Source organism: Sorex fumeus, unplaced genomic scaffold (genome assembly GCF_029834395.1).
Source record: "Sorex fumeus unplaced genomic scaffold, SorFum_2.1 ptg000006l, whole genome shotgun sequence".
In the NCBI taxonomy this organism is placed as follows: Eukaryota; Metazoa; Chordata; class Mammalia; order Eulipotyphla; family Soricidae; genus Sorex; species Sorex fumeus.
The window spans coordinates 47,915,530-47,939,117 of NW_026606063.1; the positions used below are offsets into that span (position 1 = coordinate 47,915,530).

General features: G+C 44.0%; 1 protein-coding gene across 1 annotated transcript in view; it reads left to right on the plus strand.

The window, feature by feature from the left end:
• The window catches only part of WDPCP (WD repeat containing planar cell polarity effector), a 377,262-nt gene extending 354,206 nt beyond the window's left edge, over positions 1 to 23,056 (plus strand). Inside the window, exons 17-18 of the mRNA XM_056127073.1 lie at positions 237 to 265; positions 22,753 to 23,056. Coding sequence (XP_055983048.1) covers positions 237 to 265; positions 22,753 to 22,803 — 80 coding nt within the window. The 3' untranslated portion in view covers positions 22,804 to 23,056. The remainder of the gene's footprint in view (positions 1 to 236; positions 266 to 22,752) is intronic.
• Positions 23,057 to 23,588: the final 532 nt, after the last annotated feature.

Sequence of the window (23,588 nt, forward strand, 5' to 3'; positions counted from 1 at the left end):
TAAATTAATAATCTTATGTTAATGTAGATATTATAGATAACATGTATTTATGAGAATAATTGGTACTTTTATACTATTTCAATAGTTTGGTTATTGCTTTGTTTAGTGATTTCAGTATTTGTGTTGACTACCTTTAGTATTTCTCTGCTTAGTGAATATATGAAAAGGTTTTGTTAATATTTATTAAGGCTATTTGTTAATTCGAAGATAATGAATATTGTGTTTCTTTCTTTTAGGAGAAATAAAAGAAGATTATATAGGACAGGTAAATACTTTTTCTTACTATTATAAATTTAAGTTAAAAAACATTTTATATTTTATAATTTTGAACTCAGGAAATGCTGCCTATATGGTATACAGTTACTGGAAACATTTTTATAGAAAACTATTCAGATTTTCAAAGTTGCAATTATTAAAATGGTTATCCTTTTAAAAATGAAAGTGGTGGCTGTGAACTCTACCATAGCAAGGGGTCTAGCTCCACAACTCCTGAACTCTGCACAATGCCACACCATTCCAGGTAGATCAGTTGCCTGACTGACACAACTCCCCGACCTTTCCAGAATAGTGAAGGAAATTTTTCCTCTATTCCACTAGATCTAGCAGCGCCCACACCAAACTCTGCCATAGCAAGGCACAGCTCCACAACTCCTGAAGCAGGTGGCTCTCCTAATTTTACACTCTCCTAATTTTACACTACTCATAGCACAGTAAAGCACAACAAATCCAGTGGGGAAGACTCATTGAAGCCCACCAAGCTCAATGAGCAAAACCAAGAACATAGAGAGCTAAAGCAGCATCAACTAGCTTATAAAATCTTCAGACAATGCCTTTAATGACACCACCATGAAGCTGTTGAATGAGATCAAAGAAACAATAGCACAGGTAGTCAGCAAAGTCAGCAGTACAGGAGAAACAGTGAGTGCTGAAATGAGAAAACTATAAGCAAAAATGAAGAGCATGGTAGGTGATCTATTTAAAAGTCAACAGAAACTCTGAATAGCAAATTACTAGCAGCTGAGAAAAAGATCAAAGAGCTCCAAGACAAATGAAAGAAACTGCTAGAAAACAACAGAAGGTGGAAAATACTCTGAATAGCATACCAGAGAACTACAGGATGAGCTCAAAAGAAACAATACAAGAGTCACAGCAGTCCTAAAAGAACAGGTAGAATTTGTTTTTTTGTTTTGTTTTGTTTTGTTTTGCTTTTTGGGTCACACCAGGCGATGCACAGGAGTTACTCCTGGTTCATGCACTCAGGAATTACTCCTGGCGGTGCTCAGGGGACCAGATGGATTGCTGGGAATCGAACCTAGGTCGGCTGCGTGCAAGGCAAACGCCCTACCCGCTGTGCTGTTGCTCCAGCCCCACAGGTAGAAAAATTTGATGAAGAAACAATATTTAAAGAAACCATAGAGAAGAATTTCCTAGACTGGAGGAGTACAGGCACAAAGATCCACGAAGTCCAAAAGGTCCCAGCAAAAATAGACTCAACTAGGAAAACACCAAGATGCATTGCACTCAAAATGAAAAATTCCAAAGATAGAGACAGAATATGGAAATCAGCAAGATCAGTAAAGCAACCTACATATAAAGGAGATCCCATAAGATTCATAGGAGATATATTAAATGAGGATATATTAGCCAGAAATAAATAAAGAAATATAGTACAAAAACTAAACAAAAAAAAAAACCTAAACAAAATGAACACCTCACCAAGAATATTCTATCAGCTAGATATCTGATGGAACCATACAAAGTTTCAGAGACAGATAGCAACTTAGGAAATTCATAGCCTTGAGACCAGCCTTACAAAAAGTGTTAAAGATGCTTCTTTAAAGGACAGGATAAACTTCTCAGCACATGGCGTTGAGTATGGCATTACTCATGGTGCTTATGGTTGCCTTCTGCTAAATTAAGGGAAGTTTGTTTTGGGTTTTTTTTTTAATTTTTATTAGTGAAACACCATGAGGTACAGTTGTAGACTTACAAATTTTTATGCTTGGGTTTCAGTTATACAATGATAGAGTACCCATCCCCCCACCAGTGCCCATTCTCCACCTCCAATGCTCCCAGTATCCCACACACCCACCTCCATCTCCCCATCCCACTCCACCCCTGTGGCAGGGCATTCCCTTTTCTTCTCTCTCTCCTTTTGGGTGCTATGGTTTGCAAAAGAGGCATTGAGTGGCATTCATGTTCGGTCTATAGTCTACTTTCAGCAGGCATCTGTCATCCTGGGAAGATCCTCCTTATACCCTTTACTTGATGCTCCCTTCTATATCTGAGCTGCCTTTTCCCCTAGCATGTTCGGCTGACCTCCAAGCCATAGAGCGAACCTCCTGGTACTTATCTCGGCCATTCTTGGGTGTTAATCACTTAATCACTTAACTTCCCATTAGTCGTAGATTTGCTCGAGCGGGCGCCAGTAACGTCTCCATTTGTCCCTGTCGTGTGCTAGTGTAGCCCAATGGCATCTGTTCGCTCCGGGAACATGAAGGGCCTCAAACCGATCGTTCATGGTCTTGACAAAGAAGTCTGACCATCTGGAAGGTGGGCGGCCACGCGGTCTTTTGACATCCCATTGAATCCAGTCGGTAACAGCTCTAGTCCAACGGTCGTCTTTAAATCTCATTACATGACCAGCCCATCTGATTTTCAACACCTTGGCAAATGAGACAGCGTCCCTGATTCTTGATCGTCGACGGATGTCAGAACTCCGGATTCTTTCTCTCATTTGAGTGAAACGTGATATTCCAAGCATAGCTCTTTCTATTCTTCTTTGGGAGACCTGAATAGCGTTCTCATTTTGTTTGCGTAGGGCCCAGGTCTCTGAGGACTATGTTAATGCAGGAAGAACAGTGGAATCAAAGAGATGTGCCCGGAGCCGGAGGTTCTTCGTCCTCTTAGCGATTTCTTCGACGTTCTTGAAGGCGTTCCAAGCCGCTCTCTTCCTCCTGCGCAGCTCGGGTGCCAGGTCATTTGTCATGTTGACCTCTCGACCTAGGTACACATAGCTGTTGCATTCGGAGATGGTCGTTCCATTGAGAGCGAATGGGGCGTCAAGAATGAGGCTGTTTCTCATAAATATTGTCTTCGTAAGATTCAGCTGTAGTCCTACCTTTCCACACTCACGGTCAAAGTCGTCCAGCATTTGTGCCGCTTGGCTGATGTTTGGTGTTATTAAAACAATGTCATCAGCAAAGCAGAGGTGGTGTAGTTGCCCACCATCTATCTTCACTCCATTCCTTCCCATTCCAGTCGTTGCATGATGTTCTCGAGGGTGGCACTGAAGAGTTTCGGTGAAATGGTATCACCCTGCCGCACCCCTCTCTTGACATCAACGATCACTTCTTTGTAGAATGGTGAGATCCTGGTAGTGAATCCGCAATACAGCTCACGGAGGATCCTGATGTATTGGGCTTGAATGCCCTGATTGGCTAGGGCTTCAATGACCGCTTCCATCTCAACAGAATCAAAGGCCTTCTTTAAATCAATGAACGTTAAACAGAGCGGCATCTTGAACTCCCGAGAAACCTCAATGAGCTTGGTTATTGTGTGGATATGGTCGATGGTGCTGAATCCTTTGCGGAACCCTGCTTGCTCGCATGGTTGTCCTTCATCTAGTGTTCTGCCAATCCTATTTAGGATGACTCGAGTGAACAACTTGTAGATGACAGACAATAGGCAGATCGGGCGATAGTTGCCAATGTCATGGATGTCTCCCTTCTTGAACAGTAGTACGGTCCTGCTGGTTTTCCATTGGGACGGAACCTTGCATTCAGACAGGTAGCGAGTGAAGAGCCGAGCCAGTGTATTGATGAGTACTGACGGCAGGTTCTTCAGGTGTTCAGGTCTGACCTTGTCTGGGCCGGGTGCTGTTTGTTTCTTTACCGACGAAATGGCGTGTCGGATTTCGGAAGGGAGAACATTGGGAACGACATATCCATCCTGTGGAATTTGGTATGTCGGCAAGTGGACATGGCTATCGAAGAGATTTGAGTAGAAGTCATGGATAATCTTCTCCATTGCCGTTCTGGAGGATGTGATGGATCCATCAGGACATCGGAGGGCAGTCATCTTGGTCTTATAGTTGGCGAAGGACAGGCGGGCATTACGAATACTTTTCCCGGCTTCTGCCGCATCTACCAGTACTTCTGCTCTTCTCTCTTTGAGGTCTTCCTTGATCGCATCTCTGCACTGCTTTGTGAGCTTGGACGTTAGCTTGCGGTTGCCTGAGGCATGTGCCAAACCACGCTGGCGAATTAGCTCAAGAGTTTTCGAAGATAGGCGATTTTTTGTGGCTATCTCTCTCTTGGCGTTCCTCGCACATTCATGGAGGTGCTGAACCAGTCGATCGTATTCCTCGTCAATGTTGTCAACAATGGCATCTTCCCATGCTGCCGCAATAGTACCAAAGAGTTCCCAGTTGGTGGTCATTCTGGGAGTTCTCTTTTTGAACTTTGCAGCCCTTTCTCCCCGCTCTGTGAAGTAGAATTTTGCACGAAGGAGACACTACTTCCACTACCCAGTCGTCGCCACACTCCAGGACGCTTTCCGGACCCGCGTGGCCGCAAGTGGCTGCGCGACACATCATAAGACACTAAATACCCATCTTCCGGAATTGTCGTACCATATTTGATAGGGTTCAAATATGGTAACACCTACAAGGGTGATTAGAGGTCGCCCCAAAAACCTCTATCCCTCTCGGAAAGACTCGCAAGCTACCAAGAGTATTCCGCCCACACAGAAGAGCCTTGCAAGCTATCCGCTGTGTATTCGATATGCCAAAACCAGTAACTACAACTGGTCTCATTCACCTGACCCTGAAGGCTTCACCGACATGGCAGCACTGAGAAGGATGAGAAAGGAGAGGCCGACAAAATCTCAAGGCCGACCTAGGCTGCCACAACGAAGGAAGACAAAAATGATCGTCTGTACTTTCAATGCACGTACGCTAGCATCAGATGCATCCATCGAGGACCTGATGGTACAAGCGCGAATGATCAAGTACGACATCATTGGTCTGACCGAGACAAGAAGGCACGAATCTCACCATGCCGTTTTCGACACTGGAGAAGAATTGTTCCTCGGAACATGTGATAAGAGATGTTGGAGGCGTCGGTGTCCTTGTCAACACAAACGTGGCCAAGAGCATTGATTCATTCGAATGCCTAACAACCCGAATTGGACGTTTACATTTGAATAGATGTGACTCACTGCCTGCAGTTTCTATCTTTGTTGTCTATGCACCAACATCTCATTATGATGAAAGAGAAATTGAGAAGTTCTACATGGAGCTAGAGAAGTTCTATAAAGAAGACCACACCTTCTACAAGATCATTGTGGGTGATTTTAATGCCAAGATAGGACTGAGAAGATCAGCTGAAGAACTTCACATCGGGACCCATGGCCTAGAATGGAACGAACAGGTGAGAGACTGTCTGCGTTCATCATGTCGACCAAGACCATTCATGGTAACTCACAGTTCCAGAAGGCAGAATCTAAACGATGGACATGGGAGTCTCCCGGTGGACGATTCCACAACGAAATAGACCACATCATATTCAGTCGACGGTTTTGCCTGACTGATGTCGCTGTTGTCCCAAAATTTCGAACGGGATCGGACCACCGTCTTGGGTGTTAGTCTCCTATTTTGTTACTTTATATTCCCCAGATGAATGCAATCTTTCTATGTCTGTCCCTCTCTTTCTGACTCATTTCGCTTAGCATGATACTTTCCATGTAGTACCACTTGTATGTAAATTTCATGACTTCGGGCTGGAGTGATAGCACAGCGGGTAAGGCATTCGCCTTACAAGCGGCCAACATGGCCGACCGGAGTTCGATTCCTCCGCCCCTCTCGGAGAGCCCGGCAAGCTACCGAGAGTATTCGATATGCCAGACACAGTAACAACAAAGTCTCCAATGGAGACGTTACTGGGCCCGCTCGAGCAAATCGACAATCAACGGGAGGGCCTTTACCTTACCTTACCAACTTTTCTAACAGCTGCATAGTACTCCATTGTGTAAATGTACCAAAGTTTCTTTAATCAGTCATCTGTTCTCAGGCACTCGGGTTATTTCCAGAATTTGGCTATTGTGAATAGTGCAGCAATGAACATAGACATGCAAATGTCATTTCGACTACGTTTTTGCCTCTCTGGGATATATTCTCAGGAGTGGTATTGCTGGGTCAAATGGGAGCTCAATTTCTAATTTTTTGAGAATCGTCCATACTGTTTTCCAAAAGGGCTGAACCAGTTGGTATTCCCACCAGCAATGAAGGAGAGTTCCTTTCTCGCCACATCCATGCTAACACCGATTGCTTTTGTTCTTTTGGATGTGAGCCAGTCTCTGTGGTGTGCGATGATATCTCATTGTTGTTTTGATCTGCATCTCCCTGATGATTAGTGATGTAGAGCATTTTCTCATGTGCCTTTTAGCCATTCGGATTTCTTCTTTAGGAAAGTTTCTATTCATTTCATCGCCCCAGTTTTTGATGGGGTTAGATGTTTTCTTCTTGTAGAGTTCAACCAGTACTTTGTATATGCTTGATATTAACCCCTTTTCAGATGGGTATTGGGTAAATATCCTTTCCCATTCTGTAGATTGTCTTTGTATTCTGGTCACTGTATCTTTTGAGGTGCAGAGGCTTCTTAATTTAAAATAGTCCCATTTGTTTATCTTTGTTTCCACTTGGTTGGTCAGTGGAGCATTGTCTCTGAAGATACCGTGGAGGGTTTTGCCAACCTTGTCTTCAATGTACCTTACGGACTTTGGCCTGATGTTGAGATCTTTAATCCATTTTGATCTGACTTTTGTGCATGGTGTTAGGTCGAGGTATAAGCCCATTTTTTTGCATGTGGTTGTCTAGTTATGCCAGCACCATTTGTTGACGAGGCTTTCCTTGTTCCACTTCACATTTCTTGCTCCCTTATCAAAGATTAGATGTTCTTACATTTGGGGTTGTGTGTACGGATATTCCACCTTGTTCCATAGGTCTGCGACCCTGGCTTTGTTCCAGTACCATGGTTTTAATTATTACCACTTTGTAGTAGAGTTTGTGGTTGGGGAGGGTAATGCCTTAAGGGAGATTTGTTTATTCCTAGCTTGCAAAGGGATTTTATACATTTTAAGTAATGATCTAACATCTTATTGATACTGAATATGCCATATTTTACTAGTCTTTTCAATATTCCCTTTCTCAGGATAAAATAATGTACTCCTCAGTACAGAGTACATTCAGATTTGGCTTCTTCATATTTTCTCCCTTAAATTTTCTTAATTCTCTTCACTCTAACTAAATTGTACCTATTTACCTGGTGGTATTTTAGGCTTTAACTGTCACTGTCCTCCCGTTGTTCATTGATTTGCTGGAGCGTAACATCTCCATTGGAGACTTTGTTGTTACTGTGTTTGGCATATCGAATACATCACTGATAGCTTGGCACACTCTGCCGTGTGGGCGAGAGACTCCCGGTAGCTTGCCGGGCTCTCCAAGAGGGGCGGAGGAATCCGAACTCCGGTCGGCCATGTTGGCTGCGTGCAAGGCAAACGCCCTACCGCTGTGCTATCTCTCCAGCCCAGGCTTTAACTATTTCATGAAAACTCTAATCTGACCTGAGTTCTATAATCTGAGTCTGTGGCAAGATGTTCCCAGGAGAGCTCCCTACAAGCTTCAATGTATTTTACCGTGTCCATACAAAAATAACTAAAGGTGAAAAACACCTTAAGAGGTATTTTTGCCTGTGGGCTGTTAAGAAGGGCTTCCTTATGTTGTTCTTGCTTCCAGACTGGGTGGAGAATGGCCGGAGGGCAAGGTAGAGAGAGATAAATAGGGGTGGAGAGAGAAGCAAGTAGGGGTCAGAATCAAGAGAGGTCAGAATCAAGAGAGGACAGGGTGCGCCCAGGCTACAAGAGGCAGCTCGGAAAGATGAGCGGGGATCAAGGAATGAGAGGCAAGGAAAGAAAAATGTGTGAGAATGGAAAGAGGAGAGATTGAATAAACGGTAACTAATCAGCAACCAGTCTGGTCTTAATTCTTCCTTCACCTGCCCATCACCTTCAGCTGTCCCTATCCTGTCCATACACAGTGACTCAAGAGCACCGAACGCAGGAAGTGAGAGAGAGCCACCCAGAGAGCCTGTGAACACACACCCCTCCTGCGGGCGCATTCCTTAAAATCACCCAAAACCTAAATAAAAAAATAAATTTATCCCTGAATTTTATATAATTAAAAATCGGTTTTTAGAACACCTGTTACAGCAAACAGCTGTGTACTCTGTAAATAATATTCCACAGATGCATCAACTTGAAATCACAAGTGTACGAGATTCAGTAAAGAAATTTCCAAGGATTTTTCTCTAAGATTTTATGCGGAATAAGAGAAACTTTAGTTGTGTACTTTTTTTTTTTTTTTTTTTTTTTTTTTTTATTTTTTTTTTCCCTTTATTTTATTTTATTTTTTTTAAAGTTGTAGATTTACAATTTTTTGTGCTTTGGTTTCAATTATACAATGATCAGATACCCATCCCTCCACCAGTGCCCATTTTCCACCACCATGGATAATATCCCTCCCACCCCCATCCCCCCATCCCCCCGTCTCTGTGGCAGGGCAATCCCCTGTGTTCTCTCTCTCCTTTTGGGTGTTGTGGTCTGCAAAAGAGGCATTGAGTGGCAAACATGTTCAGTCCATAGTCTACTTTCGACATGCATCTCCCCTCCTGGGAGGATCCTCCAAACATCCTTTATTTGGTGCTCCCTTCTCTATCTGAATAGCCCTTTCCTCTAGGATACCCGGCTGGCCTCTAAGTTATGGAGTAATCCTCCTGGTGCTGATCTCAGCTATTCTTGGGTATTAATCTCATACTTTGTTACTTTATATCCCCCAGATGAATGCAATCTTTCTATGTCTATCCCTCTCTTTCTGACTCATTTCGCTTAGCATGATACTTTCCATATTGTACCACTTGTATGTAAATTTCATGACTTCATCTTTTCTAAGAGCTACATAGTACTCCATTGTGTAGATGTACCAAAGTTTCTTTAACCAGTCATCTGTTCTTGGGCATTCAGGTTTCTTCCAGTTTCTGGCTATTGTAAAGAGGGCTGCAATGAACAAACAAGTGCAGAAGTCACTTCGACTATACATTTTTGCCTCTCTGGGATATATTCCCAGGAGTGGTATTGCTGGGTCAAATGGGAGCTCAATTTCTAATTTTTTGAGAATCGTCCATATGGTTTTCCAGAAGGGCTGAACCAGTCGACATTCCCACCAACAGTGAAGGAGTGTCCCTTTCTCGCCACATCCACGCCAGCATCGGTTGCTTTTGTTCTTTTGAATTTGGGCCAGTCTCTGAGGTGTGAGATGGTATCTCATTGTGGTTTTGATCTGCATCTCCCTGATGATTAATGATGTAGAGCATTTTCTCATGTGCTTTTTTGCCATTCGGATTTCTTCTTTGAGAAAGTTTCTGTTCATTTCATTGCCCCATTTTTGGATGGGGTTGGATGTTTTCTTCTTGTGGAGTTTAACCAGTATTTTGTATATCCTGGATATCAACCCCTTGTCAGATGTGTATTCGGTGAATATCCTTTCCCATTCTGTAGACTGTCTTTGTATTTTGGTCACTGTTTCCTTGGAGGTGCAGAAGCTTCTTAGTTTAAGATAGTCCCATTTATCTATCTCTGTTTTCACTTGCTCGGCCAGTGGCGTGGCATTTTTGAAGATACCATTAGCTTCAATGTCATGGAGGGTTTTGCCAACTTTATCTTCAATGTACCTTATGGTTTCTGGTCTGATGTTGAGGTCTTTAATCCATTTTGATCTTACCTTTGTACATGGTGTTAGGCAGAGTTCTGAGCCTATTTTTTTGCATGTAGCCGTCCAGTGATGCCAACACAATTTATTAAAGAGGCTTTCCTTACTCCACTTCACATTACTTGCACCTTTATCAAAGATTAGATGAGCATATGATTGAGGAGAGATGTCAGTGTATTCAACCCTGTTCCATTGGTCTGCAGTTCTGCCTTTGTTCCAGTACCATGCTGTTTTAATTATTACTGCTTTGTAGTACAGTTTGAAGTTCGGGAGGTTGATTCCTCCCATTTTCTTTTTCCCAAGAATTGCTTTAGCTATTCGTGGGGGCTTATTGTTCCATATAAATTTCAAGAGTGTTTGCTCCATTTCTTTGAAGAATGTCATGGGTATCCTTATAGGGATTGCATTGAATTTATACAATGCTTTCGGTAGTATTGCCATTTTGACAATGTTAAGTCTCCCGACCCATGAGCAGGGGATATCTTTCCATTTCCTCATGTCCTCTTTTATTTCCTGAAGTAGCGTTTTGTAGTTTTCTTTGTACAGGTCCTTTACTTCCTTAGTTAAGCTGATTCCTAGGTACTTGATTTTCTGGGGCACAATTGTGAATGGGATTGTTTTTTTCATGTTGCTTTCTTCTCTCTCACTGTTTGCGTATAGGAAAGCCATGGACTTTTGGGTATTGATTTTATAACCTGCAACTTTACTATACGAGTCTATTGTTTCTAAGAGTTTTTTGGTGGAAGATATTGGGTTCTCTAAGTAGAGTATCATATCATCTGCGAATAGTGAGAGCTTGATTTCTTCCTTTCCTACCTGAATGCCCTTAATATCTTTTTCCTGCCTAATCGCTATTGCAAGTACTTCCAGTACTATATTGAACAGCAGTGGAGAGAGTGGGCATCCCTGTCTCGTCCCTGATCTTAGAGGGAAGGCTCTCAGTTTTTCCCCATTGAGGATGATGCTTGCTGTAGGCTTGTGGTAGATGGCTTTAATTATGTTGAGGAAGGTCCCCTCTATACCCATTTTGGCTAGGGTTTTCATCATAAAGGGGTGCTGGATCTTATCAAATGCTTTCTCTGCATCTATTGATATGATCATATGCTTTTTATCTTTTCTTTTGTTGATATGGTGGATTATGTTGATTGATTTCCGAATGTTGAACCATCCTTGCATCCCTGGGATGAATCCTACTTGGTCATGGTGTATGATCTTTTTGATGAGTAGTTGGATTCTATTTGCTAGTAGTTTGTTGAGGATCTTTGCATCTGTGTTCATCAGGGATATCGGCCTGTAATTCTCTTTCTTTGTGGTATCTCTGTCTGCTTTTGGTATCAGTGTGATATTTGCTTCGTAGAAACTGTTTGGAAGTGTTTTTGATATTTCAATTTCGTGGAAAAGCTTAAAGAGTATTGGGAGTAAGTCCTCTTTAAAGATTTGGAAGAATTCACTAGTGAATCCATCCGGGCCAGGACTTTTGTGCTTGGGGAGACTTTTTATTACCATTTCAATTTCCTTGATGGTGATAGGTCTGTTCAGGTATTCCAGGTCTTCTTGGTTCAGCCTTGGGAGTCTGTAGGAGTCTAGGAATTTATCCATTTCCTCGAGGTTTTGATGTTCCGTGGCATAAAGCTTCTCAAAGTACTCCCTGAGGATCCTCTGAATTTCTGTGGTTTCTGTTGTAATGACCCCCTTTTCATTTCTGATTCGGTTTATTAGGGTTTTCTCTCTCCCTTTCTTTGTGAGTTTTGCTAGAGGCTTATCGATCTTGTTAATTTTCTCAAAGAACCAGCTCTTGGTTTCATTGATCTTTCGGATTGTTTTTTGGGTTTCCATCTCGTTGATCTCTGCTCTGAGTTTTATTATTTCCTTTCTCCTGTTCGGGTTGTGCTCCTTTTTTTGGTCCTTCTCCAAGCTCTTAAGCTGTGACGTTAGGTTACTTATGTGTGCTCGCTCCTCCTTCCTGAGGAATGCTTGTAGAGCTATAAACTTTCCTCTTAACACAGCCTTTGCTGTGTCCCATAAGTTTTGGTAACTCGTGTTCTCATTTTCATTCGTTTCTAGGAATCTTTTGATTTCCTCTTTGATTTCCTGCCTAATCCACTCATTGTTCAATAGTGCACTGTTTAATTTCCAGGTGTTTGATTTAGTTTTCTGTTTTTGTGTGTGATTTACTTCTAATTTCAGCGCATTATGGTCTGAGAAGATTGTTGATACAATCTCTACCTTCTTAATTTTATGGAGGCATGTTTTGTGGCTCAGCATGTGGTCTATCTTGGAGAATGTTCCATGTACGCTTGAGAAGAATGTGTATTCAGCTTTTTGTGGATGAAGTGTCCTGTATATATCTACTAAGTCCCTTTCTTCCATTGTTTCCCTCAACTGAAGTATGTCCTTGCTAAGCTTGAGTCTGGTTGATCTATCAAGAGGTGACAAAGCAGTGTTGAAGTCTCCCACTAGTATTGTGTTGCTATTGATGTCTTTTTCCAAATCTATGAGTAGTTGTTTTAAGTACTTTGCTGGTCTCTCATTAGGTGCATATACATTTATTATTGTAAGTTCTTCCTGTTGTACAGATCCTCTGATCAATAAGTAATGGCCTTCACTGTCTCTTATGACCTTCCTCACTCTGAAATCAATGTGGTCTGATATAAGGATGGCTACCCCAGCTTTTTTATGGGAGCTGTTTGCCTGTAGGATTGTTTTCCAGCCTTTGACTCTGAGTCTGTGTTTGCTTTGACTATTGAGATGCGTTTCTTGCAGGCAGCAGAATGTTGGGTTCAATTTTCTAATCCATCCTGCCACTCTATGTCTTTTAATTGGTGCGTTTAGCCCATTGACATTGAGAGAGATTATTGTTATGGGATTTTGTCCCATTGTTATGTTAAAATTGGGTGTATTTGAGGGGCCTTTCTTGCCTTAAAGTAGCCCATTTAGTTGTTCTTGTAACCATGGTTTTGAGTCTATGAAGTTCCTGAGCTGTTGTTTGTCTGTGAAACTGTGTGTTGTTCCTTCTATTATGAATGAGAGTCTTGCTGGGAAAAGTATTTTGGGGGAGGCATTTATTTCATTGAGTTTTTTTACTATGTCCCACCACTGTTTTCGGGCCATGAGGGTTTCATCAGAAAAATCAGCTGTGAATTTTAAGGATGCTCCTTTGTAAGAGATTTCTTTCTTCGATCTTGCTGCTTTCAGAATTTTGTCTCTGTCTAAGGTTTTGGTCATTTTGATCAGAATGTGTCTTGGGGTATTTTTATTCGGATTTCTTCTAGCTGGTACCCTTCGGGCCTCCTGAATGTGGTCACAAGTTTTCTTCAGCTCTGGAAATGTTGTAGCAATGATGTCTTTGACAGTTTCTTCTTCATCGAGGTTTTCTTCCTGTCCCTCTGGGACTCCAATAATTCTTATGTTACCCCTCTTGGCTTCATCACGATCTTCTCTTGCCATCTGTTCCCGAATTGTGAGTCTCTTTTCCATTTTCTGCTCTTTTCGGGAGAGTCTCTGAACTTCATCTTCGAGCTCACTGATTCTGTTCTCAGCCGCTGTTACTCTGCTGCTGAGGCCTTCCACTGAGCTTTTCAATTCGCCTACGAGATTTTTCAGGTCTGACATTTCTGATTGCATTTTCCTCATTTCTGCCTTTAGATCCTCTTGTCTTCTATTGGCATTGCTTTCCATTGTTTCTTTTAATTCCCTAAGCATCCTAAGTAGCTCCCTTCTGAATTCCTTGTCAGAGAGGTTGTCTAACACTACAGTACTGTTGGTGTCATCTGGGCTAGACTCTTCAATATGAATGTTTGGTGGGCTTTTGCGTTGCTTTACCATTGTGAGAGGTGTGGTTTAGTCCTTCACGTTCAGTGTTACTATTCTGCTTGATATGCAGTGTGAGTTAAGATAGGCTTATGAGTTATTGGCAACTGTATTTCTAGTGGCTGAGCTAAAATAGAGAAGTTTCCATCTAAGAAGTTAGCTTATGGTTCCTATGGCATATGTAGTGGGAAAATATTTCGCGGCCGCGTTAGCGGCCGCGGCTCCGGAAAGAGTCCCTGGCACTGGGCGAGGAGTTGGGAATGTCTCCTGTTTGGAATTGGAGCCGTTCAGCTTTGTTGCCCAGAGCTGGGCCTCTGTGCCCGTCCCACGCGGCTCAGGGGTTGAAAACCGGCTGTCTCGGGGCTGTTTCTAGCTGCGCGTGCCCAGAGAGGAACCCAGGCCCTTGGGGGCGGGCTGTACCTGTTGGAATTGGAGCCGTTCAGCTTTGTTGCCCAGAGCTGGGCCTCTGTGCCCGTCCCACGCGGCTCAGGGGTTGAAAACCGGCTGTCTCGGGGCTGTTTCTAGCTGCGCGTGCCCAGAGAGGAACCCGGGCCCTTGGGGGCGGGCTGTACCTGTTGGAATTGGAGCCGTTCAGCTTTGTTGCCCAGAGCTGGGCCTCTGTGTCCGTCCCACGCGGCTCAGGGGTTGAAAACCGGCTGTCTCGGGGCTGTTTCTAGCTGCGCGTGCCCAGAGAGGAACCCAGGCCCTTGGGGGCGGGCTGTACCTGTTGGAATTGGAGCCGTTCAGCTTTGTTGCCCAGAGCTGGGCCTCTGTGCCCGTCCCACGCGGCTCAGGGGTTGAAAACCGGCTGTCTCGGGGCTGTTTCTAGCTGCGCGTGCCCAGAGAGGAACCCAGGCCCTTGGGGGCGGGCTGTACCTGTTGGAATTGGAGCCGTTCAGCTTTGTTGCCCAGAGCTGGGCCTCTGTGCCCGTCCCACGCGGCTCAGGGGTTGAAAACCGGCTGTCTCGGGGCTGTTTCTAGCTGCGCGTGCCCAGAGAGGAACCCGGGCCCTTGGGGGCGGGCTGTACCTGTTGGAATTGGAGCCGTTCAGCTTTGTTGCCCAGAGCTGGGCCTCTGTGTCCGTCCCACGCGGCTCAGGGGTTGAAAACCGGCTGTCTCGGGGCTGTTTCTAGCTGCGCGTGCCCAGAGAGGAACCCAGGCCCTTGGGGGCGGGCTGTACCTGTTGGAATTGGAGCCGTTCAGCTTTGTTGCCCAGAGCTGGGCCTCTGTGCCCGTCCCACGCGGCTCAGGGGTTGAAAACCGGCTGTCTCGGGGCTGTTTCTAGCTGCGCGTGCCCAGAGAGGAACCCAGGCCCTTGGGGGCGGGCTGTACCTGTTGGAATTGGAGCCGTTCAGCTTTGTTGCCCAGAGCTGGGCCTCTGTGCCCGTCCCACGCGGCTCAGGGGTTGAAAACCGGCTGTCTCGGGGCTGTTTCTAGCTGCGCGTGCCCAGAGAGGAACCCGGGCCCTTGGGGGCGGGCTGTACCTGTTGGAATTGGAGCCGTTCAGCTTTGTTGCCCAGAGCTGGGCCTCTGTGTCCGTCCCACGCGGCTCAGGGGTTGAAAACCGGCTGTCTCGGGGCTGTTTCTAGCTGCGCGTGCCCAGAGAGGAACCCAGGCCCTTGGGGGCGGGCTGTACCTGTTGGAATTGGAGCCGTTCAGCTTTGTTGCCCAGAGCTGGGCCTCTGTGCCTGTCCCACGCGGCTCAGGGGTTGAAAACCGGCTGTCTCGGGGCTGTTTCTAGCTGCGCGTGCCCAGAGAGGAACCCGGGCCCTTGGGGGCGGGCTGTACCTGTTGGAATTGGAGCCGTTCAGCTTTGTTGCCCAGAGCTGGGCCTCTGTGCCCGTCCCACGCGGCTCAGGGGTTGAAAACCGGCTGTCTCGGGGCTGTTTCTAGCTGCGCGTGCCCAGAGAGGAACCCAGGCCCTTGGGGGCGGGCTGTACCTGTTGGAATTGGAGCCGTTCAGCTTTGTTGCCCAGAGCTGGGCCTCTGTGTCCGTCCCACGCGGCTCAGGGGTTGAAAACCGGCTGTCTCGGGGCTGTTTCTAGCTGCGCGTGCCCAGAGAGGAACCCAGGCCCTTGGGGGCGGGCTGTACCTGTTGGAATTGGAGCCGTTCAGCTTTGTTGCCCAGAGCTGGGCCTCTGTGCCCGTCCCACGCGGCTCAGGGGTTGAAAACCGGCTGTCTCGGGGCTGTTTCTAGCTGCGCGTGCCCAGAGAGGAACCCGGGCCCTTGGGGGCGGGCTGTACCTGTTGGAATTGGAGCCGTTCAGCTTTGTTGCCCAGAGCTGGGCCTCTGTGCCCGTCCCACGCGGCTCAGGGGTTGAAAACCGGCTGTCTCGGGGCTGTTTCTAGCTGCGCGTGCCCAGAGAGGAACCCAGGCCCTTGGGGGCGGGCTGTACCTGTTGGAATTGGAGCCGTTCAGCTTTGTTGCCCAGAGCTGGGCCTCTGTGCCCGTCCCACGCGGCTCAGGGGTTGAAAACCGGCTGTCTCGGGGCTGTTTCTAGCTGCGCGTGCCCAGAGAGGAACCCAGGCCCTTGGGGGCGGGCTGTACCTGTTGGAATTGGAGCCGTTCAGCTTTGTTGCCCAGAGCTGGGCCTCTGTGCCCGTCCCACGCGGCTCAGGGGTTGAAAACCGGCTGTCTCGGGGCTGTTTCTAGCTGCGCGTGCCTAGAGAGGAACCCAGGCCCTTGGGGGCGGGCTGTACCTGTTGGAATTGGAGCCGTTCAGCTTTGTTGCCCAGAGCTGGGCCTCTGTGCCCGTCCCACGCGGCTCAGGGGTTGAAAACCGGCTGTCTCGGGGCTGTTTCTAGCTGCGCGTCAGTTGTGTACTTTTACAACTGAAGTGCCAAACAATTATTATAATTGGCCACAAACAGTTCAGATCAAATATTAACATACTTTAAGTTCAGATTAGCACTGACTCATACATGCTTTACGTTCAGTCCCTTTGTTGTTGTTGGTTTTTTTAATCTTCATTTTCTTTTTTCTTGTTTTTTCTGATTTTTGTTTTGGGCCACATCTGACATTGCTCAGAACTTATTGTCTTTCTTCATACTGACTTATATGTTCTTTTGATAATTCCCAAAATTTAACATCTGAAGTCACCTTATGTTGTAAGGTGTCACTCACCTTTCATATTCCTTCTACTTTGATCCCAGAATATTCTATTGATTTATTTCTACTCTTTCTCTTACATTTAGTCTTGTTGCTTTGATTTGCATTTCCTTGATCTGTCCCTGAATTTTCCAATGTGTTCCATTTATCTTAGAGTCTTGCTTTAGTCCAATACCACACTGTTTGCATTACTACCACTCTATAATATAGTTGATGTTGGGAGCTCTCATCTTCCTGAGAATTGCTTCAACTATTCAGGATGGGAAAGTTACTTATCCATATGAATTTCAGGATGCTAGGGAATCCTTCAGAACTTAATTTCTCAATTCCTACCTTTTTAAGTACAGTTCTTAATGTAAGAAGCATAGCACTGTAGCACTGTCCTCCCGTTGTTCATCGATTTGCTCGAGTGGGCACCAGTAACGTTTCACAACAAATTGTTAGACTTGTTACTGTTTTTGGCATATTGACTACATCACAGGTAGCTTGCGAGGCTTTGCCGTGCAAGCGAGATACTCTCAGTAGCTTGCCAGGCTCTCCAAGAGGGGCGGAGGAATTGAACCCAGGTCGGCCATGTTGGCCATGTACAAGGCAAACGCCTTACCTGCTGTGCTATTGCTCCAGCCCAAGAAGAAGCATATTAAGAATTAAATATCACAAAACATAAAGAGTATGGCTGGACCAGGGGATACTTTTCAGATACAAAATCGGACCTTCTAAAATTATTTTATCCAGTTATAAAAAAAAAATTTATCTAGGATCTCCGCCATTCAGAGAACAATCCAAACGCTAAATTGAGGTATTTGATGTGGTGGTAGTGAGCCACACCCACCTGGGCGGCTCAAGAGCCATTACATGCCAGAGGGGAAACACAATTCCTTGCACATGCACGGTATGCACTTCTGCCATTTAAGCCACATGCTGACCCCTAAATCCAAGTTTTTTGATAACCATTCTATACTGTGGAAAACAGACTTTGGTATAGTAATCTACATGATTTGTAGATTTTTTTTTAATACCAGCTTATAATGTTATATTTATTTTTAAACTGAATGTTATATAAAAACCCTGAATTTGCAAACACAAGCCCCAGATACACTTAATTACTCCTCTTTCTTATCACCTGTTCTCTCATGTTTTCTTTTAAGTTTTATGTAATCACAAACACAAGCATGCATATACACATTTCCCTTACTTGCCAACCCACGTGCATTTTTAGATATAACTGCTTAAAATTGCATAAGTTTGGGCCAGAGCAATAACACAAAGGATAAGGCATTTGCCTTGCATGCAGCTGACCCAGGTTCAATTGCCAGAATCCCATATGATCCCCTGAGCCTGCCAGGAGTGACCCCTGAACACAGAGTCAGGAGTAAGAACTGAGCATCATCAGGTGTGACCCAAAAATTTAAAAAATATGCATAATTTAATGACTTTCTGAAAAGCTTCTTTTACTAATAATGTCATGGTTTTTTATTGTTCTTACAGTGCCTGGTATCAAACTTAGGGTTTCAAATATTCAAGGCAATTATTTCCATCCCCTGTAAATATAACCTTTAAAATAAAACAAGGAATAACTTTAAAATAAATTTTAATAAATGTCTCCTATTATATTATTAGTTTAAGTATTAACCATCATTCATGTCTTCATTTTCCTTCTATAATATTTCAACTCTAAGTATCTTATCTCCAAACTTTAAAAAATGCCTCATTTTATTGTTTGTTCAGTAATAAAATTTATCTTTAGTCTTACCTTTAAACACAGTTAATGTCAGATCTTTCATAAAATCCTTTATTTTTCTGGGGCCAGAGTGATAGTACAGCAGGTAGGGCATTTGTCTTACAGGTGGCCAATCTGGGGCCAGCACACCATATGGTCCCATAAGTTCACCAACAATGATACAAAGAGTAAACCCTGAGAACCACTGGATGTGACCCAAAAACTAAAGAAGATTTTTTTTAAGTTTTCTATACCTGAAGAGTTAAGGGAGAAGGTATTATCATACTTGTATCATTTGTCATCCCATTGAAAATCGATTTGCTCAAGTGGGCGCCAGTAATGTCTCCATTCATCCCTATTACATGCTAGTGTAGCCCAATGGCATCTGCTCACTCCAGGAACACAAAGAGCCTCAAATGGTTTGTTCAGGGATTTGATGAAGTCTGACCATCTTGTAGGTGGGTGGCCACACATCCTTTTGATGTCCCATGGAATCAAGTTGGTAACAGCTCTAGTCCAGCAGTCATCTCTAAATCGCATTAGTGTTCAGCCCATTTGATTTTCGATGCCTTGGCACTCTAGACAGTGTCCTTGATTCTTGATCATCGATGGAGGTTGGAACTGCTGATTCCTTCTCTCACTTGAGTGAAATGTGATATTCCAAGCATAGCTCTTTAAGTTCCTCTTTGGGATACCCAAGTAGCATTCTCGTCCTGTTTTCTTAGGGCCCAGGTCTCTGAGGCATATGTTAGTACAGGAAGAACGGTGGAGTCGAAAAGATGTTCCCAGTACCGGAGGTTCTTCATCCTCTTAACAACTTCTTTGACACTCTTGAAGGCATTCCACACCATTCTCTTCGTCCTGCGCAGTTCTGGTGCCAAGTCATTAGTCATGTTGAGTTCTTGACCCAGGTACACATAGCTGCTGCATTGGAGATGTACATTCCGTTGAGAGCAAATAGAACGTCAGGAACTAGTTTGTTTTTCATGAACATTGTCTTGGTGAAATTCAGCTGTAGTCCAACCTTTCCACACTCACAGTCAAAGTTGGTCAGCATTTGTGCCGCGTGGCTAATGTTTGGTGTTATTAGAACGATGTCATCAGCGAAGCAGAGGTGGTGTAGTTGCTGGCCATATATCTCCACTCCCATCCCTTCCCATTCCAGTCATCACGTAACGTTCTGAGGGTGGCATGGAAGAGTTTCAGTGAAATGATATCACCCTGCTGAACCCCTCTCTTTTTTTTTTTTATTAGTGAAACACCATGAGGTACAGTTGTAGATTTACAAATTTTTGTGCTTGGATCTCGGTCATACCACGATCATATACCCATCCCTCCACCAGTGCCCATTTTCCACCACCAGGATAATATCCCTCCCCCCCATCCTCCCATCCCCCCATCCCCCCCTGCCACTGTAGCACGGCATTCCCTTTTGTTTTCTCTCTCCTCCTGGGTGTTGTGATCAGCCAATGAGGCATTGAGTGGTGAACATGTTCAGTCCAGTCTACTTTCAACCTGCATCTCCCCTCCTGGGAGGATCCTCCAAACACCTTCCACTTGGTGTTCCCCTTTCTATCTGAATTGTCCTTTCCCCTAGAATACCCAGCTGGCCTCTAAGTTATGGAGTAATTCTCCTGGTGTTGCTCTCAGCTATTCTTGGGTATTAATCTCATATTTTATTATTTTATATCCCCCAGATGAATGCTATCTTTCTATGTCTATCCCTCTCTTTCTGACTCATTTCGCTTAGCATGATACTTTCCATATTGTACCACTTGTATGTAAAGTTCATGACTTCATCTTTTCTAAGAGCCACATAGTACTCCATTGTGTAGATGTACCAAAGTTTCTTTAACCAGTCATCTGTTCTTGGGCACTCAGGTCTCTTCCAGTTTCTGGCTACTGTAAAGAGTGCTGCAATGAACAAACAAGTGCAGATGTCACTTCGGCTACACATTTTTGCCTCTCTGGGATATATTCCCAGGAGTGGTATCGCTGGGTCAAATGGGAGCTCAATTTCTAATTTTTTGAGGAACGTCCATACTGTTTTCCAAAAGGGCTGAACCAGTCGGCATTCCCACCAACAGTGAAGGAGTGTCCCTTTCTCGCCACATCCGCGCCAGCAACGTGAACCCCTCTCTTGACATGTATGATCACTTCCTTGTAGAATGGTGAGATCCTGGTGGTGTATAGTACAGTAATACAACTCTCAGAGGATCCTGATGTACTGAGTTTGAACTCACTGTTTGGCTAGGGCTTCAATAACTACTTCAGTCTCAACAGAATCAAAAGCCTTCTTTAAATCAATGAAAGTTAGACAGAGCAGCATCTTGGAACTCACGCAAAACCTCAGTGAGCTTGGTCACCGTGTGGATATGGTCAATCGTGCTGAATCCTTTTCAGAACCTGGCTTGTTTGCATGGTTGCCCTTCATCTAGTGTTCTGCCAATCCTATTCAGGATGACTCGAGTGAATAACTTCTAGACCATGGACAAAAGGTAGATTGGGCAATAGTTACCAATGTTGTGGATGTCTCCCTTCTTGTACAACAGAATGGTCCTGCTGTTTTCCACTGTGACAGAACCTTGCATTCAGACAGGTAGTTTGTGAAGAGCCGAGCAAGTGTATTAACGTATACTAGCGGAAGATTCTTCAGGTGTTCGGGTCTGACCTTGTCTGAACCGGGTGCTATACCCTTCTTTACCAATGACATAGCGTGTTGGATTTCTGAAGGGAGAACACTGGGAATGACATACCCATCCTGCAGAATTAGCCAAGCGGCACAAATGCAGATACCAATCTGGGAAGGTGGACGTGGCTATAGAAGAGATTCCATTAGAAGTCGTGGATAATCATCTCCATTGCCCTTCTGGAAGATGTGATAGATCCATCAGGATGTTGGAGAGCAGTCATCCTGGTCTTGTAGTTGACGAAGAACAGGCGGACATTGCAAATATTTTTCCCGGCTTCTGCCATATCAGCCAACACTGCTGCTCTTCTCTCTTTGAGGTCTTCCTTTATCACTTCTCTGTACAGCTTTGCAAGCTCAGAAGTTAGCTTGTGATTGCCTGAGCCTCGCACCAAACCACATTGGCGAATGAGCTCAAGAGTTTCCAAAGACAGGCATCTGTTTGTGGCTTTCCCACTTTCGGCATTGCTCGTGCAGTCATGGAGGTGCTGAACCATTCGATCATATTCCTTGTCAATGCTGTCAACGACAGCATCTTCTCATGTTGCAGCAATAGTGCCAAAGAGCTCCCAGGTGGTGGTTGTTCTGGGAGTTCTCTTAAAACTTTGCAGCCCTTTCTCCCCACTCTGTGAAGTAGAATTTTGCATGAAGGAGACGGTGGTCCTATCCCACTTGGAATTTTGGGACAACAGCAACATCAGTCAGGCAAAACTGTGGATTGAATATGATGTGGTCAATTTCATTGTGGAACGTCCACTGGCACTGGAAGACTCCCATGTCCAACGTTTAGATTCGGCCTTCTGGAACTGTGAGTTACCACAGACAGTCTTAGTCCATTGATGAACTCAGACAATCTCTCATCCTGTTCGTTCCACTCTAGGCCATGGGTCCCGATGTGAAGTTCTTTGGTCGATCTTCTCGGTCCCATCTTGGTATTAAAATCACCAACAATGATCTTGTAGAAGGTGTGGTCTTTTTTATAGAACTTCTCCATGAAGAAGGTATAAAAGAATGAAATAGAATAGATAAGGTTCTTTCTCATATCTCTTTGCAGCTTCATAAAATATTAAAAAGGGACTAGGGACAAAATACTTAAAAACCATGATCTTTTCCATGAACTATAACATCAAAGGGCACTATCAAATACTTAGTGAACACTAGGAATATAATTTAATTTTTTAAATTTATATAATTTATTTATATAACAACTTTTAGGACAGTTACTATTATAAAATCAAATATGCAGTATCACAAATGATGACCCACAGTTTGCAACTTTTTATTGTAGGAAAGTTCAGATGCAGAAGTCTCCAAATTTAATATGTGTTGTATGCTACCATCCATGTCTTTTTATGACTCACTTGTTATTTCCCCTGGCTGATTTTTATAAATATTCTGTCAAAATGTTAACAGAAAGATAAATAGTTGCCATGGTTCCACATATACAATGTATTTTAAACTATTTTTATTGTCAAAAATGAATTACTTAATATTTTCACTGCTTTAGAAATATGAATATAAATATTAAAGATAATAGTAAGTCAATTCATTTAATCTACACATGATATTAAGTTTAATTGTTTTCATTTGTTTACTTTCAGGAAATTGGAGCCGGTGGTTCTCTCAGAATGGTTCACTTTGGTTTGGTGTAATAAACTTTTACTTTGCATGCTCCTGAATGGCTTGAAATCTCCAGGACCACATATGGTCCCTTGAGCACAACCCTGAGGTAACTTCTGAGCACAGAGCAGAAGTAGCCTCTGAATACTAGTAGGTATGGCCATAAAAAACAAAACCAACACATTATCCCCATATGGGTTAAACAGCTAAGAAATATTGTTAATTAGTTAAAAGCTTAAATTCGTAGCACAGCGGTAGGGCGTTTGCCTTGCACGCAGCCAACATGGCCGACCCGAGTTCGATTCCTCCGCCCCTCTCGGAGAGCCCGGCAAGCTACCGAGAGTATCTCGCCCACACGGCAGAGCCTGGCAAGCCACCCATGATGTATTCGATATGTCAAACACAGTAACAACAAAAATCTCCAATGGAGATGTTACTGGGCCCGCTTGAGCAAATTGATGAACAACGGGAGGGCCTTTTTTACTTTTCTATTCAAAATTTTATGAGTTTCCCCTAAGTGCTTCAAAATGGCAAAGTGATCTAAATTAAAGTTCCTATTTTATTTTCAATAACATAAAATTTCAGAAGTTTCTTAAATTATAAATTGAACACTTCAATATAACAATATTTAAACTTAGTTCTAAGTAATTTAAACCTTTCATCTTGTTATCTTGTTTACATCACTAATTTGCATTTAGGAAATTATACCCCCATACACACAAAAAGATTGACAGCCTAACTCCTACACACCAAAAGGCTGATAGTCTAGCTTCTATTGCTGCAAAAAAGAAATTTTTCTTTGTCTCAGACCCAGAAG